The following is an 18251-nucleotide window of genomic DNA, read 5'->3' on the forward strand; positions in this document are numbered from 1 at the left end:
CTGAGTTGATAGAAGTCATCTCTGCTGGGAATGAATGCACAGCTGTCAAGTCATTATTTCTCATGTTGTCATGGATGTTTAGGGGGAAAAAAAAATTAATCGTCCTCGCGATAAGAATTTTGCACACGCTGCGTGACGTTTCACAGGCAACCACTTGAAGACGGAGAGGTGGCCCCGCAGCCCGGACGCTCTACTGAGGTGTGAAGAGGTTTGTGCCCTAAAAACATAATTATTGCCAAATTTCATTTGATGGCAGTCGGCGTACCCATGTAAACCAAAATGTGGTATGCCAGTTGGTTTATTTCCCAATATTTGTTTGAGAGTGGCTGTACGTGCTGCTGTGCCTACACACAAAAAGTAGCTTGATGAGTATCCAAAGTAGTGGAAGTTTGGAGGGGGCGCCATCTTTGGTCCCAGCTCTCCACGTCCCCAACACGGACTGTGCTTTCAGAAGAATACCACGGCAGTGGTGAAGGCCTAGGAAGGTATCGTAAAATGTCTTAAAATACACACGTCTTTTCTACTTGGCCGTCTGGGTCATTTTGCGCAAAACGAAACGAAGTTGTTACAAATAACCGAGCAAATCTTGGTGGCGAAAGGTGCTTGCTAGCTAACCTTACAGTAACGCGTCAGCTCCAAAGTCCATTGAGCCTGTTTGGCTAGCTAGTAGCACCGAAGACAGGACCGTCTTTTAGGGCTCAGGCCAGTGTTGTAACCTCAAGACAAATACGTGCACGATGGAGATGCATCTTTGCTAGGGCAGAAGTGTTGGGTGTTGCACTCCGTCCATCCTTCATTAAACACGGCACCGATGAGGGAAAACACTCAGCGATGATAGTAGAATTGAGTCAGAAATTGCAAGTAGAAAAATCAAGCAGTTTCTAGAAGTGGTTATATCACTGAATTCGTGGCAAGCAATGTAAAGGTGTGCATCGCTGGCAGTCCTTTGTTGCTCTTGGTGTTTACATACCATCAATGTTCACAGAACAGTGCATGTGTAACTGGCGTTATTTATCATCTTAACGGGTCTTAAATCGGCTTGGAACGTGAATGATGTTTGTGTTTACTAAGACTATCTGTTGCCTAAAAGATATCCCTTTCATTTAGATGCTAACGTATTGGGTTGTTGGCATACTTATTTGACCTTATATCCTTTTTAAGTTAGTAGATGCTCCACAAACCTGCAGGGACACCAAAGGGATACAAGCTGTTAGGGTAGTGCAGCATGCTAACCAACACGAAAGCCAATGTAGTTGTCACTTAGTGTTAATAACGCTTCCTTGCCTGTCAGTAGTTTTCACTTGATTTTTGCAATGATGGAGGATTTAGCTAAGCTTTGGGCACTGATGGTGATTCCCCCTCTCCTCATGATATCGGTTTTACACTGATTGACACAAGTGATGGCTGCCTACATCACTATGTCACTTGTAATGATTGTAAACTGGGAGACTGTTTTCAGTCCAGTGTCTTTATAAATTGAAACTGTTAATGAATGAACCCTGGTGAGAGTACAGTGCACTCAGTTTATGCTTGAGATTTTTTTAACACACTCAAAGTATCTACCATAAACAGGTGGTCACTATGCTGAGCAGCATGGAGTTAAAATGACATCCACAGCAAGAGCTGTAAGGGTTCAACCGCTTGCTCCTGCAGGGGCTTGGAAAATAGATAACAGTTATATGCTGAGGCCTTCATGTTTGAATTAGAAGGTAATCCTTGGGAAGCACATCTCAGCCTGTGTGTATTTACTGTGTCAAACTGGCATAAACATTTTGGTAAAAGGTGATGTAGGGTTACGTGTACAAATCATCAAGATCAAGCTCGCTCTGAAAGCAGCAAGAGGAAGAGTCTTAGGGGCCACAGCTTCCCATAGAGGTTGGGTTGAATGCCCACAACAGCTGCCGCTTGTGGATGTTGTGGTTCTTATTTTGAAGTTATCATTAACAAGACAGAACATACCAGTCATTAATTCCCAGCGTGAGCTATACTTGCCAGTCAAGCTTGTGGAGGTGAAAGGTGAAAACTGTGCCATCCATCTGAACAGGCTGGAAATAAACCGTATTTGTTACAGGCCTACATATGAAGTTCTGTTGTGCATTCTTACTGCGAAATGTCTGGATGGGTAATGGAAGCTTTTGGTTTTGCTTTAAACTGATTGTATGTGCAGCAAAGTGGATGGTATTTTTGTGGTTACAAGGTAGACGATGTTTGCAATAAAGCCATTCTGGAGACGTGCAACAAGCTTCTTTTGTTGTTTTTAAAAAAATATATTTTTAGAGGAAGAAGTGGGATGCTAGGCAGCATTTTCATCTCTTGCAACTTTCCTTAGATACAGAAGTGGTCTGAAGTACTGTATCCAAAAAATCTAAGAGATGGAAGGTGTTTTTAAGATCAATACCCATGGTTGTGTTGCTGATGATCAAATGGGTATTATTAAAGTGTGTTGTTGCCTGAGCAAAGTCTGTTCTTCTGGTATGTTGTTAATATCAAACAAGTGATCATTAATATCATCTAAACATACTAATATTTGCAATGTAGCTTAAATTACCTTTTAACTTGAGTGGAAAAAAAATATCTATGTTGTGCCTTTGGATACATACTAGATCACCTCTTTTTCTTTTTTTTGTGCTTATCTCAGAGTATTCAGTATTCAAGTCAATAGTCCGCATGTTCGTTACATTCAATGTGCTGCTTCCCATTTCTAAAGTTGTCTTGTGCTGCTTTCCAAAATGGGCTGTCAGTGTGTGGCATGCAAATGCATTTTAAGGCATAACCTAATAGCAGACAGCACAGGCAAATGGATACATTGCATCAGGTCTTAATGGGATAAATACAGATCCGATCCATGTCTGAGATGACTGAAGGCTTCTTTTAGACTTGCAATTCTTGCGTGTAGACACTTTATTGCATTTGTCATTTCCGGATATTGATGGAACGTTCATTTGAATGCTTGCCGTACAGAGATATTCTAAGGAGAGGTATTGTTTCCCTCAATTTAAAGAGATTTTTGTCTTTGTTTGATCATCTCTGTGCAGGGTTCTCATTTTGTCGTTGTGCCAGTTCAAATCACTGTAGGCTGAAATGATGTTTGTCTTGGGAGCATTAGGGCAATAGATGGGTTTGAACGTACCCTTATCAGTGTGTATTACATAATCACTTTTTGCCCTTCATTACCCCACCATGTTGTATTGCTTTTGTTTATTTATTTTGATTAGCTACATGGGTATCTGTCACAGTTGGTAGGTGTACAGCCTCAATTTTACGAATCTTTGATGTATTTCTAGGTGGCTTTATTTTGAACATGTTCGCTATTTTTTTTAATTTTTTTTTTATAATGGATTTTGAAAATCCGTGCCCACTATTAGCTTGGATGTGGTGCAAAGGCTCCATAGCCCTTCAAAATGGTTGTCTCATTAAAACGTGGCGTTAGTGTGGAGGCACCTGTGAGTCTGCTGCAGCTCTGAATCTCATGGAGCTGCTGCATCATTCCCACAGGAGTTTATTCAGCATCGCCTAGCAATCAAAATATTCCTTTTGGACGCTCGTGATGATTATGTTTGTGGCACAGAAATACATGTTGCCTCTGAATATGAATTTAATTATTCCGGATGTCTCTATTATTGGCAGCTGTAGATTTAAGAAGATTCCTGGAGCATTCGTTGGTTTTACAGGAGGATACGTGATGAAAATGTGATTATACCTTCTGTGCTGAATGAAACTCATCTTGGAAATGGCTCTTGTATATTCTCAAGGTGTAGACTATAGTACCTGTTGGGGTTTAAGTCACATGACTCTGCTCCTAATCTCACTGTTACTGTGTCATCTGCTCTTGACTGAGCATCCCAAAGGCTTCAATTAAGTGGATCCTTGAATAACTGAAACACGCTGTGAATTGTTGCTAATCCACCCAGGCACCATGGAGGAGCTGCACAGCCTGGACCCCCGGAGACAGGAGCTGCTGGAGGCACGTTTTATGGGTGGGGTCAGTGGCAGCACGGGGGGCAGTACTTGCAGCACAAGTGGGGGTACCAAAGTGCGTCATTGTTTGAGTATAGTAATCAAATTCTAGTCAAGTTCTAATATTAAGCATGCTTTGGGTTCTTTAGTGCAAAGTTATTTTCTATCCTAATGTTGTTTTGTTTTTCCTCCAGGGATTGACCAATAATGAATGTTCAAATCATAGTTTTGGAAGTCTGGGATCCTTGAGTGACAAGGAGTCGGAGGTAAATGTCCACAATATTTCTTTGGCTTTGAAACCTACATTGATTACACCGGCATGAATCCGATTAACATGCCATCTTTTCAAATATACATTGATTACTTAATGACTTACTGTTATGAAACGGGTCCAGTTAATGAGGGGTAGTTGTCTGCAAGGCTGAGTTTTTGTTTGTTTGTTTGTTTTTTCAACCGAGAAGCTGACACACACACACACACACACGAGGAAACTGGGTTTTTGTGCACATTCTTCAGCAACTTGCTCCACTTCTGATCTCATTCATGTCTGTGTCGCAGGACACGAGAACGAATCTGTGCTGTGTAGAAATGGGTGTAGCGTGAGGTCAGGTGTGATATCCGTGCGATAAAGCTGCTCTGCGTTGACACGATCAATCTGAGTGAATCTGTTGATCAGCTGCCTGAAGTTGGTTCTTATTTTTGTGTGTCTCAGCCCAACTCTTCCCCCTCAGGCTGTCTAATTGCTCCCTTTACGGCTTGATTTGGAAGTTGTCATCATACAAGTGCAGGTCCATAACAAGCCTGCCCTGAAGATATTTTGAACCTACACACTCTTAGCTGCTGCATTTCCCCTCCTCTTCATCAGTAATAATAATCCCAGCCCCCTTTCCTCTGACAGCTTGGCAAATACATCCTGCATCCAACTCTACCAATGGGGAAAAAACTTTCTACTTCTTGGATATTTTCAGCTGCATAACAGTTTGCACCAAACTTCAAACTTGAAGCTTTGCACATGTGCACCTCATCTCCATGACCAGCTCAGTGCACACTGCATCCAATGTGAAAGCGGCTTTAAACATATGCAGGGAAAATCTTTTTGATAGAGTGACTTGATAAGCTTTTTAAACACTATCTTAAATTTTGATTTATATGCATACATTTGCTTTTTTTTTAAAAAAATTCAACTATCTGCAATCGAGTGCTGATGTAATTACCAGTATCTTGTAAACAGAATCTAGTAGTTTTACAGCTAAATGTTTCTTTTTGTGCTTTTGGTCTAAAAAGCCTTTTTTCCCTTACTTAATAGGGGTCAGATGTGAAAAGAGGAAGTTCTCCTGCTTATTCGGTGGGTATATGATCGACTGGGCTGTTTGAATTTTTGTCCCAGGTTAACATAGCTTCACCTTACGTCTGCTGTGTTTATTTATTTATTTATTATTATTTTTTTTTTAATGAAATAAAAAAAGAAGGTATTTGTTTGTAACTAGCCAGGTGTTTATCATAAATCAAAGTAAAACCCTACATCAACTTTGCTCTTATTACACAGTTATCCTGTGGGAACAGAATATTTTCCAATGTATAGATGAAACGGCAACGACGGAGCTCTTGGCAAATGGTCAGAATGGCTCTTTTGTGTAGTAATTATATTACGATGTGCTATTAAATGAAATTTCTCTCTCAGACTCCGGAGAAGAAACAGTCTGAAACAACCAGAGGCAGAAAAAGGAAACCGGAGATCCAGTCAGAGAGCAGCCAAGGTATTAATCTGGTTATATTTTTGGCTCTTGAGTATTTCTTTACTGCTTTCTTTACTACTTTATGAATCTTAAAACTCTCCTCCCTCTTCTCTTGACAGGAAAATCAGCTGTCCGAGGACCCAAAATAAGTGATTATTTCGATGTGAGTTTACGTTTGTTGTCATTTGTGACGAGTAAATAACGATTGTCGTGTTCGGGGCTTTGCTGAACATTTGAGGCATATATGAGTTCCCTGTATATGAGTTAAAGAAAAAAGGAGCCATTGGCTGGTCAGATGTTGGATGACAAGATGCCGCTTGTCCTGTCTTCATATTGCAGTTCCAGGGAGGAAATGGGTCCAGTCCTGTAAGAGGTCTCCCTCCAGTGCTTCGCTCACCCCAGAACTCACATTCCCATTCGGCTCAGGGCACTGCTGTAAGTTTTGCTTGAAGCTGTTATACAGGTCTCCTCTCGTTGCCCCGTTCGCTGGTTCCCCATCTCATAATAAGTTCCTTCTGTTGCAGGTTAGGCAGAATAGCTCGTCTCCTACTAGTCTGTCTTTTGGGGACCACATGGCGCATCCAAAGCAAATGGCGGTCAAATTTGTTCAGGTGAGGTCGGACATCAGTGGCTTTTTGTAATCACTTAAATTGAGGTTGAGAATAAGCATGTTTTTACATTTTTTCCCCTCCACTCTAGACTGACCTTACAGTGTTAAAATTGGCTGCCCTTGAAAGCACTAAGAATCTAGACCTTGAGAAGAAAGAGGGCAGAATAGATGACTTGCTAAGGGTAAGAATAAAATGGTACTCTACTCTGTTTGCTACCTTGCAGCAGTGCTGGGCTGGTCTGTACTTCAGTAAAACTGTCCTGAGTATTTGGTCATTTAAAGGGGGTCTTATTTATTTGTATTCTGTCAACACAATAAATAATGTTTAACATGTGGTTACATGATGGTTTTAAAGTAATCTATATGCTGTTTGGTGTAATGTTTATTCTCCTGCTTCACAGGCGAACTGTGATCTCAGGAGGCAGATAGATGAGCAACAAAAATTACTTGAAAAGTACAAAGAACGCTTGAATAAATGCATCACCATGAGCAAGAAGTTGCTTATAGAAAAGGTAAATTTATTGTCTCTTTGTGTGTTGTGTTTTCTTTATTATTGACATTTGAGTCCATGTGAATCCTGATGCAAACGTGCATTTGATGTCATTCTTCAGAGCACCCAGGAGAAGCAAGCCTGTCGGGAGAAGAGCATGCAGGATAGACTACGTTTAGGCCATTTCACTACAGTGAGACATGGAGCCTCATTCACAGAGCAGTGGACGGATGGCTATGCCTTTCAAAACCTTGTAAAGTGAGAATCGTTAGATTGTGTCGCGTGTTTTCAATGAATTGTTATACAGCGTCAGTAATACTTGATGCAGCAGATATCTGTTTTGAGGAATGAGTTTGAAAATGCAAATCTCGTAAATGCTCTAATCCCCGTTTCCATCGGCAGACAGCAAGAGTGGTTAAACCAACAGAGAGAAGACATAGAGAGGCAGAGGAAACTTCTTGCCAAGAGAAAACCTCCATCCTCCAATAACTCCCAAGCACCAACCACAAACTCGGAGCCAAAGCAACGCAAAACCAAGGCAGTGAATGGAGCAGAAAGCGATCCCTTTCTAAAACCCAGCCTACCTCAACTGTAAGTCCAGGCCCGTGATGTATGTTACATGTACCAGTACGTCCCTGTGCCAAGACGGCATGCAGAATGACCGCAACAATCTACATAGAGATTCGATTTATTTAAGCTAATGTTCTGTCATCATTTTTCATCCTCTTTCTCTTATCTCTTGGTAAGGCTGACATTAGCAGAGTACCATGAACAGGAAGAGATCTTTAAACTGCGACTTGGACATCTGAAGAAGGTTTGTTTACTTTCGTTAATAGTGAACAAATGGCTACATTTTAAGAAGACAACAAGTCATTATGTACAGCGTACAAAACTTTACGTGGGGAACAATTCATACATTTCTTATTTGATCCAAAACTAGTTTTATACTAGCACATACAGATGCTGTGTTTAATTTAAAAAGTAGTCATCTGTGTACAACAAGATTTTTGATGAACTACTACATGTAGTCAGTACTCTGAGATTCATGTTTGCACTTGTGTGTTTATCTGCTTGAATCATTTATAGGAAGAAGCTGAGATCCAGGCGGAGCTTGAGCGCCTGGAGAGAGTGCGCAACCTTCACATTCGGGAGCTGAAGAGAATAAATAATGAAGACAGCTCCCAGTGAGTCCAAATCAATTTCTTTGACAGATACTGCACTGACTTTGGAACATGATGCATATACAAGTCCAGTATCCTCATCCACCGAACCAACAAGTACCACTGCAACACTAATGGTGACGAGTGATCAAGATGAATAATTTTTATACCTTCACTTATTTTTTTTCTCCGTCTCTAAAGATTTAAAGATCACCCAACGCTGAATGAACGATACCTGCTCCTGCACCTACTTGGGAGAGGGGGCTTTAGTGAAGTTTACAAGGTAAATGATTGTGTGTAAATTGTCACGGTGGTAGGTGTAGCTGTGCTTTGTAAGCCGACCTTTCCTTCATGTGTTGTCCAGGCTTTTGACTTGATTGAACAACGGTATGCTGCAGTGAAAATCCACCAACTTAACAAGAACTGGAGAGAAGAGAAAAAAGAGAACTATCATAAGTATGAGATATCATTTAACATGAATTATAGGGATTGTGACATCCTAAGAAAAACGATGACTGTCGTGAGCCACCCGCTAATAAAGTATAAATATCATTGTGTCAACAGGCATGCATGTCGAGAGTACAGAATACATAAGGAGTTGGACCATCCCAGGATTGTAAAACTTTACGACTACTTCTCACTGGACACAGACACGTCAGTCACTTGTCTTGTTCTTCTGATTATCTTTTGTTAGATGTGGGCCGCAATTCTTAAAAGCACTCATCTGTTTGACAGGTTTTGCACCGTTATGGAGTACTGCGACGGCAATGACTTGGATTTCTACTTGAAGCAGCATAAGCTCATGTCCGAGAAAGAGGCGCGGTCCATCGTCATGCAGATTGTGAATGCACTAAAATACCTAAATGACATCAAACCCCCCATCATCCATTATGACCTTAAACCAGGTAAACGTTTCGCTCTGGACGACGAATGACTGGGCACACAATCCCAGTTTCAGTGCTCACTTAATGTACTTTGATTTCAAGGTAATATCTTGTTGGTGGATGGCACAGCCTGTGGGGAAATCAAAATCACAGACTTCGGTCTTTCCAAAATCATGGATGACGACAACTATGGTGTGGATGGGATGGACCTGACATCACAGGGTGCAGGGACTTATTGGTGAGGATCAACGATGATTAACTAAGCAAAAAGTAGCAGTAGAACACTTATTTTTCAATCCATATAAAAGAAATCAGTTCTTCAGCTCTTGTCTGAATGTGTGCAACAGCCTCTGAACAGGTTTTTTTAATTTTAATTTTTTATTTTGTCAGGTACTTGCCTCCTGAATGTTTCGTGGTTGGTAAAGAACCTCCAAAGATTTCCAATAAGGTGGATGTTTGGTCAGTGGGTGTCATCTTTTTCCAGTGTCTGTACGGAAGGAAGGTAAGGTGGGGTGGGAAATGGATTGCTTTAAAGGTTTTGTCCATTTTTTTTGTAAGTTATGCCCAGAGATGAAACACTGTCCCTGTTTTTCAGCCTTTTGGCCACAACCAGTCACAGCAGGACATTCTGCAGGAGAATACCATACTCAAAGCTACTGAGGTCCAGTTCCCTGTAAAGCCCGTTGCCAGTAGTGAAGCAAAGGTAAGTTGACTCGAATGGGACTAGTTGCTTGGAAAAGTCAGTTGCTTTCGTGTCAAAGTCTATATAAAATTGTTTGACGTTTTCATTTTGAATGCCATTTCTTCCCCTTCAGGCCTTCATAAGAAGGTGTCTGGCATACAGAAAGGAGGACCGGATCGGTGTTCACCAGCTGGGAAGTGACCCCTACCTGCTTCCTCACATGAGAAGATCGAGTTCTTCTGGAAACCTGCAGATGAATGCCGCTGGCTCCGGACCAGCCTCCTCCAGTATCATCTCATATTGACAGTTTTGAAGCGTGACAGAAGGGCAAACTGATAATTGAGGTGCCTGTGGAGCTCCTCCGGAGGCTTTGACTTGTGAGAGGAGAAACGGCCAGAAACAGAAGGAGCACAGGCAGAAGGGAGGGTGTGGGGGGGTGTCTCTATTGGCCTCCTCAGACCTGCATCAGGCTTCTACATGTTAACCAGGGTTTGATTTAAGGACAAACAGTGAAGGAATGATTCAAAGGACATGGGTAAATGGATCGTTTTGAGGGTCCGACAAAAGCACTGAAACTGACTTTGTACCTTGAAGAAAATGTGACTGGACACTGTTTGGATTTTGCAGATGGATGGAGCCTTGAGGGGCTGAAGGGGAGATGTTGCAGCCTGCCATTTAGATTAAATAACATGGTCCTGTCAGGATGCAAATTATTCAGCTGCTAGAAGTTAATTTACTGTGAGGAGAAGCCTGTCATTGTTAAGTAGAACTACAGAGACTTCACTATTGATTTTGGATAAATGTTCTGTTTTTCACAAATGTTAGGCTTTAATTTGAGTTACTTAGCCATGAGAATGTAATGTGTAGCATAAAAGTGGCATCTAGTGTATTGTAGGTTGGAGCAGCATACTTACATGTTTAATGCACAAAGTAACCAAATGTAGAAATACGATAAATGTATAAAACCCTATGCAGGAATATTAATTAACAGAAATTGGAAACTGTACATGCTGTATAGGTGAATTTTCAAATTTTGAGCTTCAGCAGTAATATGTACAAAGAGTTTAAAAAAAAAAAAATTTCCCAAAGTAAAAATAAGTGTCCTGGAGAGTTTATTCTGCTGCTGTAGATCATGACCTGATAATATACACATAAAACTTTAGCTTGACCAGCATTTTGCTTTCATGTTTTAAGACTGCACTGGCTCCCGCTGGCTTTGTTTGGTACTGCGTCTTACAGAGGACACACAAGATGAAGCATGAAGCACAGAAAATAGAAGTGTAACCAGGAAGCAATATTGCACTTTACATTTACTTATTTTGTACAAAACTATGGTTTGATGATGGGAGAAGGTACAAGGTCCCCTTCTTAACACCTTTTGAGTACATTTACCCTGAAGGTAAAATGATAATGGCATGCACACTTAACTGGTAACCAGTCTTCCACATTCTATCACTGGTTTTTAAGGAAAGTTAAAATGCAGATCACTGTGCTTGAATTGTAGTTTAATTTTGTCTCGTAAGCTTAAAATTGGACTGGGTTTTTGACACATTTGAACAGCCCAGCAGTGCGTATTCGGAGTCCTCCTTGAGTTCATACACACACTTAAAACAGCTGTGAAAGAGAAAATTTGTCAGCCGAGCGGCGGACCTGTATGGACTTTAGAGCAAGGTGGCATCCTTAAGTGGTGCTAAGAGGAGTCCACAGACATTGGGATATTTATCGATCCACAGGTTGACACTGATGACGGGCTGAGGGTTTTGGTCAGGGAACTGTTCGTTTGGATGGTGGAGGAGGGAAGCCTGGCAGTGTGTGGGATCGCAGGCTCTGCATACGCAGTGACGGGTGGACAACCGAAGTCCGGCGGAGGCCGGGGAACACTGGGGACTGCGCCCGGCAGGTTGAGAGGAGGAAGCGGTGAAAGACCTGCAAAGTACAGCACAGACATCGTTACCCAAAACTGCAATTTTGAGAAGTTATTCTCGCTCTTCCTGAACTATTAACTTCATTGGACAACATCGGAGCTGAGGAAAGATGGTAGGAGAAAGTCTTATGGACTTAAGAAAATCTGAGCATCTGTTCTGTGGGGCTGCAGCACAGAAACATGATACATAAAAAATTGCAGGAGGTAATTCTCTCCTTTCTGTAGTAAAGAATTGTCCAGTATTTCCGACACAAAAAGAAATAATAAAAGAAGCTCCTTTGTGGAAGTTTTGAGATATTTTGAACAGCTGCTACTCGGGATACTTCCGGCTCATTTCATTCAGTGAGATGCTTCCCAAAGCAAAAAAAAAAGAAAGACCATTTGACCAGGGGTCCGTTTCACAAAGCAGGTTCAACAAACTGAGTCTATTCCTGAACTCTGAGTTGATCTACTCTGAGACAGAAAAACCATGGCAACGGGGAAGAGGAGGGGCTACGTTTTTCATCAACCTCGAATTGGAAATCTTAATGCGCTCATTCGGCGAGTTTCAATACGTTTTTAGAAAGTGCCACACCGCTGCAGCTATAAAAGCGTAAGTTTAAATCTAGTCCTTTGCAATCACAATAATATTACAGGGAAACTGCTTGAATGGAAGCATATTCATTTATTTCATTTAGGTGCAATCCCGCGGGGGAGAAGCGCTTCTGGCAGCAGTTTAAGATGAAATATAAAAACATTGTTCAAACAGGTGAGACCTCAGCATGGAGGTATCTCATTTTGATCATGTTTTACACTGTAAAGTAAATATTAAGTGGCTATTTGACTGTGCAGTTATTTTATTCCCAACATAATGCTGTTTTCACACACAAATGTCTTCATCTAAATCAAATTCTGTTAAATAATTAAGCCTATTTAAACTAACACAGACTTCTACTGAGCCAACAGAAAGAAGGCAGATGCCTGTAAAACGGGTGTTTTTTTTTTCTTTTGTCACAACAAAATTCTGATGGTGCCGCTCAAAAAGATAATTGTCTGGAGATGCTAAAACATCTATGCGCGGTCTAATAACAATCTCCCGACGAATATTTAATTCTCTGCGCAGTAATGCTGCACCCTCATCCACGGGATCGTTGTCAAAAGGTCAAAAGGAACTCGCTCTGCTGACTGAACGAATGAGGAAATCAAATGTCGTGTGTGGCTGAAAGAGGGCGGAGACAGAGAGAAACTCCAGGTTTCTCGAGTAAAACCTGGTCCTGACCAGGTTAGGTTCAGAGAGTCTGTTACTACGGTAACTGACCGAGAGCTTAAGTTACCTCTCTTTGTGAAACAGGCTAGAGTTACCCCTCTTTCTCGGGTTTGAGTTACCTCCCTTTGTGAAACGGAAAACTCAGTTTCGCCTCATTTCAGGGTTAATAAACTCAGAGTTTTCACTAAACCTGCTACGTGAAACCGACCTCAGAACTTGGGAATTTTAGACTGAAATGACAGAAAGATTCCTTTGTGCTCTGTGACTTTAAATTGTCCAACACACAAGTTGACTGTAAATACAGGACAGATCAAGTCTACGCATCCCACAACCGATGACGTGGAGTTGTGTTGCACTAAAAGGTTGGAAAATTTATTCAAAATCTAGACTCGGGGGACAAAGCCCACGTCTACAAACCAAGCAATCAGAAAGACTAAAGAATTACACCAAAACAAAGGAGGAAAACACAAGTACAGATGGTTGTCGCTACCTTACTGCCTCTGCTCTCACACTTTTGTATTAACATGTCAACACGATAAACTTCTTTTTGAACCGTGAGATGCCTGAGAATTCTGTCCCTCTCTTCACCGGAAGTGCACAATGAAGGGATTTCTTCAAGGCCACTAAAAAGCTGAGAATGATCACAGCTGATCAAGCTCGTTTCACGGTTCGTGCCGACACCTAATCTTTTCAAGGAGCTTTGAAAATCAGAGTACCTTTACTATTACCTTTACTGTACTATTCTCCAAAACCAAAAGTTAAATTAATTCAGAATGGGGTGTCAGTAACGAGTTGATTTTGTAGGGATAAGGCTGTAAAACTCATTGCTGTCATATCTGATAACACTGAAACCATCAATATGTTCGTCTGTCTCAGTATTTCTCAACTTGCGCAACCCATCAAAGACTCTATATGGCTAAAAAAAAAGATAAAGAAAATAACATTTTAACAGCTGTAAATGCTACTACGACAGCAATTGACTGCAATTTGCTGAAATATCTTAAGATTTGGACAAAAATGGAGCTCTGTGGCACAGAGGGGTATTATACATGGCTTTAACTACACTCTTTTTTTTATTTTTATAGTACAGATCATTGTTTTAAATTGGCCTTTAGTTTAGTGTACAATACAATAAGTGAAAACAAAAAACAACACTAAACCCAGTAGCATTTACAATCTTAAGCTACACACACCAGAGAAGAAAACCATACCTGCACGTTGCGTCCCAACTCCAGGTGACAGAAAATGACTCACATCTGGCAAGGTGACATTTGGGTTTGGTAAATTTGTAAAGGCTGGAAGACCTCCAGGAAGTTGCATGAAGCCTGAGCGACAAAAATCAAAGAGATTTCAAATGCAAGCTTTTTTATTTTTTTATTTATTTAAAATGTAAATGTATGGCTATGAATTCAGAACCTGGTAGTGTTGGAGCGGGGTTGACAGCCAGTGGAGCGCTCTGTGGTTGGGTTACTTGGTTAGGCGCTGACACAATGGGAGCTCCTGAAATAACAATTTATATGATTATTCACCATTAAAACAAAAGACATGGGTAGGCTTGTACCGGCCAGTAACAGATTTTTGAGTTCTTCCACTGAAATTTTACTTTACTTCTCATCAGCTCAAAGTATTAAAGGTGTTAAGGTGTTGAAAAGTCCGACACGGCGGAGTACCTTTTGGTAAACTGGTCAGGACATCCGTCAGGTTAGAGCCGACCGATGAGCCGGTGAGAGACCGCTCTGGTCCATCTGTCACAACAACTGGAACGGTTGGAATGACAGCAGAGAGAGGGACCTGGTGACCAAAATGACTTTTATCTCAAAGGTTAACAACATTCGGAAAACACGATGAGTCTTTAAAAAAACGATTTACTTCTGGAAGCGGTTACTTCACTGAAGTGCTGAGTTACCTCTGTGAAGCCATCTTTATGTGTAGAAGCTGCTTCATTTCCAGTCTGTGCAGGGAAGCTGATCTTCTTGCCCATTGTAAATGGCAGCGTAGGTATCCTGTGCAGGTAGCCAAAGCCAATCCCGCATCCTAAACTGCAGACACAGCCATACAGTACGACCATTGCGATATCATTCTCAAATTTAAAACCCTGCTTAGTGGAAATCATTTTCCTAAATACCCTGATATCACCCTTAAACGACAACTAATCTAAAATTCTAAATAAAAATAAATAAATAAAAAAACGTATCAAATGGTCACCTAAAACAAGTGAATTAATGTAAAAACCAACCAAATCCTGCTGCAATAAACACAAGAGGACTTCATGGTTTAAATTATGGCATTCTTTGGACCGGCGAGGCTTCCAGCAGGCACGGTCTTCAGATGTCTTGCCAGCGACTTGGTTTTTGGTCTTTTTTTTTTTTTGCACGCGGCTTCAAACATGAGCGTACGTTTAAAAACTGCTTGCATTTATCAGAGCGTGGCTGATAACCGCTTCTGGAACGAGCCACGACGCGTTAGTGAACTCAGAAGCTTTATCTTAAGCTCCAGCTGCTCTGTCGCAGCAGAAACTGGGGGAGTTTTGAAGTTAAGAAGACAGATTTGCACCAGGAACACTGGGGTTTTATGGCATCATATCGTACGTCTTAATATCACCGGAATATAAAGTTGCAAAGATAGTTTCTGTCATACCTGCCTTCTCCACCCCAGTCAGGGTTTGGAGTGATGACCACCTCGCGGCAGTTGTCCGTGTCTGTGTTGTAGACGTACAGCTTCAGCTCCCTCCCCTCGTGGGTCTCAATGAGGGAAAACAAATCATCACTCTGTCCAAAGAGCAAGCACCGTGTTAGCCTGCTGCTAATCCCATCTAATCACTACTATCCATTGGCAAAGTGGGTACCTCATTCATGGCGGTGTCCGCTCCTATAATGTAGTCTACGAAAGCCCTCAAACCGGCCATGGCTGCGGGAGAGTTTGGTTCAACTTCCTGGACTCGAAACAACACGTAAAAACGTATTAGGAAATTGGGACGGTGTCAAAGATAGAGCTTTGGTCTGACCCACGCACTCACCAGGACATGCCAAACATTTTCATTGGCTCCTTCAAAGCTGCAGAAGCGAATGCTGACACCCAGAAGGCCCTGGCCACCCCACATGCTGCTGGGCATCACGGTCGTCTCCCTCACGGCCAGCGTTTTGCTACTGTACAGCAACATCTTGATGGGCCTCTGCACATTTACCTTCAGCAACTCTTTCAGAGTGTCATTGTCCCTGTTCTGGTAGAAATCAACACATTCAAAGCCATTCGTGATCATTCATGTTGGCTTCATCAAACCTTTAGTAAACCCACAGGGAGAAACTTACCAGTCGAGTGTCGCAAACTGAAATGATAAAATCAAAGAATGGCTCCAGTCCCGCAAGGTAGCCCGGGGAATTTTCCTGCACCTGTAAAAGTTGGAGCAACGCAAGGCGGTCAGAGACTCAGTCCAGTTAAATGTTACCAGAAGAGCTCAGCAAAAAGCCGAGGAAGGAATTCTGCTCACCAGGCAGTACATTAAACACTGTGAGTTGTGTAGTGTTTGTGTACAGGCATCACTCTTTAGTTATACCTCCTAAAGTCTAAATAATTCTAATATAATGATCTAAAAAGGGAAAACAAGACATCTTAATTAACAGATTACTAAAAGGCAAAGGATAAAACAGGTTTAGGGCAAACTGGTCTGAAGAACAAACAGACTAAATCTTACTAAGATGACCTCTGACGTGACAATAGACCTCAAGAAACCAGTTATGTTGCTTTGTGGAGCAGCCATTCCTCGCTCTTCGGCATTTATAGAGCTACAGTCATTTTAAACGTGGCTCAAATTTACCGTGGAGGCATCGAGCTTATGCTCCACACACCGGATTTAACGGAAGTTAAGTAAATAAAGCGCATCAACCGTTTCTCTCCTAATACTGTTCATTGAACGCCTGCTTAAAGAATCATCTCATCCAACATTGAGGTCCATTCACATCACAATGGAACAAATTAAGTTGCCATCTCATCATATTTTACGTTCAAATGAAAAAGCTGAGAAAAGCCGATGACCTCTCCCATGTCCATAAAACATGCTCAAAATGAATTCTGGAAAAAAGTGAAAAAGGTATAAAGGTCCAGTTTTAAGTTTCCCAAAGGATTCAAAGTTTTACCTTTTCAGATTGTTCTTGGAAAACGTTAGCGTATTCCTAGACTGCACAGATGTGTGTGTGTGTATATATAAAACTAAGAATTGATTAAGATAAGTCTAAAAAAAAAAAAGAGCAGAGGATGCAAGTCCATAGAATATCTTGTAAAACATGAATGAAAATCTGAAGATGCTCAAAGTAAAGTTTTGAAAAGCAATTGGCAAATCTAATTAAACAATCAGAATTATACATGAAAACAGCAATAAGGACAAGATTGTTTTATATAGATATGAAGTAAAATGATAAAATGAGTATTTTTTATCTATTCTACAGAAGTAAAAACAAATCCATACATTCAGCTAAGAGTGGGGCCCTGTAACCTCATTGTTTAACACACCCGTGTCCATTAGTCACACAGTAACCACACCGGTTATTCTGGCATCATGTGGGTCATAGTTATTCTATCTTAGGTGCCAGAGAGCAGGGAGATCTGCGGATGATGTGAACAACTGCCCGTATGGACAACAATCGTGTCTAGTCTGTCGCTCCAATTCACACCGTTTAAAGTACAACACAGACAAGTTCTCCGAGGAGAGGGACGCGGTGATCACACCGCTGCACCGTGCGGGAGAGCAGCCTTCTGTATCCACAAACGCCGACGCCGAAATCAGCCATCTGTGGAAATGTGTCGAACATATCTGCGGATAGAAATCCAACCCAGGCTCCTTATAAAGCATTTCAGCATGCACGACAATTCAAATGTTATGCATAGCTGGCTGCAGTGCGCGTTTCCTCGAAAAAAAAAGTGCCAAGGTTGCAGTTCCTGGCCGAAGCATGTAAGCAAATGCGTAGAAGCTCGCGCGACATGACACCTGCTCTTACCCTGAGGACGTGGTACCCTTCATTCCCTCCGCCTGGTATCTCGACGCTCTGCGAGCCTCCCATCTTTCCCTGATATCCGTGTTAGTTAGCAGACTGCTCTGCGACAAGTCATGTCGGTGTTCCTGTGGTTCCTGGTTTCCCGCGGCACTTCCTGTGGTGCAACCCTCCCTCCACCCTCATAGCTGTGTGGTGACTGCATCAGAGCCTTTGTTAAAATCATATCCATATAAATTCCCATTTTGTAAATCGATTTTCAGAGTTTATTGGACCAGTTGTGCAGTTGTGCACCGCTACTAGAGAAGCAGCTCATCTTTGGGGGAGCAACTATGTTCCTCAAACACTTCTGTGAAGGGCCTATGTCCCCCTGTTCAATATTCAGTTAATACACATTAACCCCTTCCTTGTGTTTTCAGGTTCAATTTTTTTCTGGAACAATGTTTTAAATCAGTGATGTTAACACAGTCCTTACACCTTCCCCTAAACCTGCGAAACATCAAGCATTCGGAGCATACCAAAACATAGGAATGACACCTTGTGAACCGACACATTTTGGTCCAAGCCTTACGTAAGA

The 18251-nt window shown here is 41.6% G+C and overlaps 2 protein-coding genes across 7 annotated transcripts; one reads left to right on the forward strand and one right to left on the reverse strand.

Moving 5' to 3' along the window:
• The first annotated feature begins 141 nt into the window (after positions 1-141).
• Positions 142-10684, forward strand: tlk1a (tousled-like kinase 1a). 5 transcript variants are annotated; one of them, XM_075479684.1, is made up of 22 exons: positions 142-208; positions 3912-4033; positions 4152-4223; positions 5264-5302; positions 5639-5714; positions 5813-5856; positions 6033-6128; positions 6218-6304; positions 6393-6485; positions 6705-6815; positions 6915-7051; positions 7196-7384; positions 7541-7607; positions 7880-7977; positions 8155-8236; positions 8318-8409; positions 8518-8607; positions 8689-8858; positions 8940-9075; positions 9228-9339; positions 9433-9540; positions 9653-10684. In XM_075479684.1, the coding sequence occupies exons 2-22, from the start codon at positions 3917-3919 to the stop codon at positions 9821-9823; spliced, it is 2187 nt and encodes a 728-aa protein (XP_075335799.1). In that variant the 5' UTR covers positions 142-208; positions 3912-3916; the 3' UTR covers positions 9824-10684. The 5 variants fall into 5 exon arrangements, with proteins under 5 accessions (XP_075335799.1, XP_075335802.1, XP_075335797.1 ...); XM_075479687.1 differs by having other exon boundaries at positions 3912-3964; XM_075479682.1 differs by lacking the exon at positions 142-208 and adding an exon at positions 397-485.
• gorasp2 (golgi reassembly stacking protein 2) lies at positions 10615-17829 on the reverse strand. 2 transcript variants are annotated; one of them, XM_075479689.1, is made up of 10 exons: positions 17681-17829; positions 15998-16078; positions 15706-15904; positions 15535-15621; positions 15327-15457; positions 14596-14728; positions 14360-14480; positions 14106-14189; positions 13901-14014; positions 10615-11445 (listed from the first exon to the last, which is right to left on the reverse strand). In XM_075479689.1, exons 1-10 carry the CDS (start codon positions 17701-17703, stop codon positions 11210-11212), a joined length of 1209 nt encoding a protein of 402 aa, XP_075335804.1. In that variant the 5' UTR covers positions 17704-17829; the 3' UTR covers positions 10615-11209. The 2 variants fall into 2 exon arrangements, with proteins under 2 accessions (XP_075335804.1, XP_075335803.1); XM_075479688.1 differs by having other exon boundaries at positions 15706-15909.
• Between the last annotated feature and the right edge of the window lie 422 nt (positions 17830-18251).

Source organism: Odontesthes bonariensis, chromosome 12 (genome assembly GCF_027942865.1).
Source record: "Odontesthes bonariensis isolate fOdoBon6 chromosome 12, fOdoBon6.hap1, whole genome shotgun sequence".
Taxonomy (NCBI): domain Eukaryota; kingdom Metazoa; phylum Chordata; class Actinopteri; order Atheriniformes; family Atherinopsidae; genus Odontesthes; species Odontesthes bonariensis.

Coding starts and splice junctions, on each gene's coding strand:
- tlk1a (XM_075479684.1), top strand. CDS start 3,917: ATGGAGGAGCTGCACAGCCTGGACCCCCGGAGACAGGAGCTGCTGGAG. Junction 6,129..6,217: donor ATTCGGCTCAGGGCACTGCT/GTAAGTTTTGCT, acceptor CTTCTGTTGCAG/GTTAGGCAGAATAGCTCGTC. Junction 7,385..7,540: donor AAACCCAGCCTACCTCAACT/GTAAGTCCAGGC, acceptor TCTCTTGGTAAG/GCTGACATTAGCAGAGTACC.
- gorasp2 (XM_075479688.1), bottom strand. CDS start 17,743: ATGGGAGGCTCGCAGAGCGTCGAGATACCAGGCGGAGGGAATGAAGGG. Junction 15,458..15,534: donor CGGACACCGCCATGAATGAG/GTACCCACTTTG, acceptor CTCTTTGGACAG/AGTGATGATTTGTTTTCCCT. Junction 14,481..14,595: donor ATAAAGATGGCTTCACAGAG/GTAACTCAGCAC, acceptor TTTGGTCACCAG/GTCCCTCTCTCTGCTGTCAT.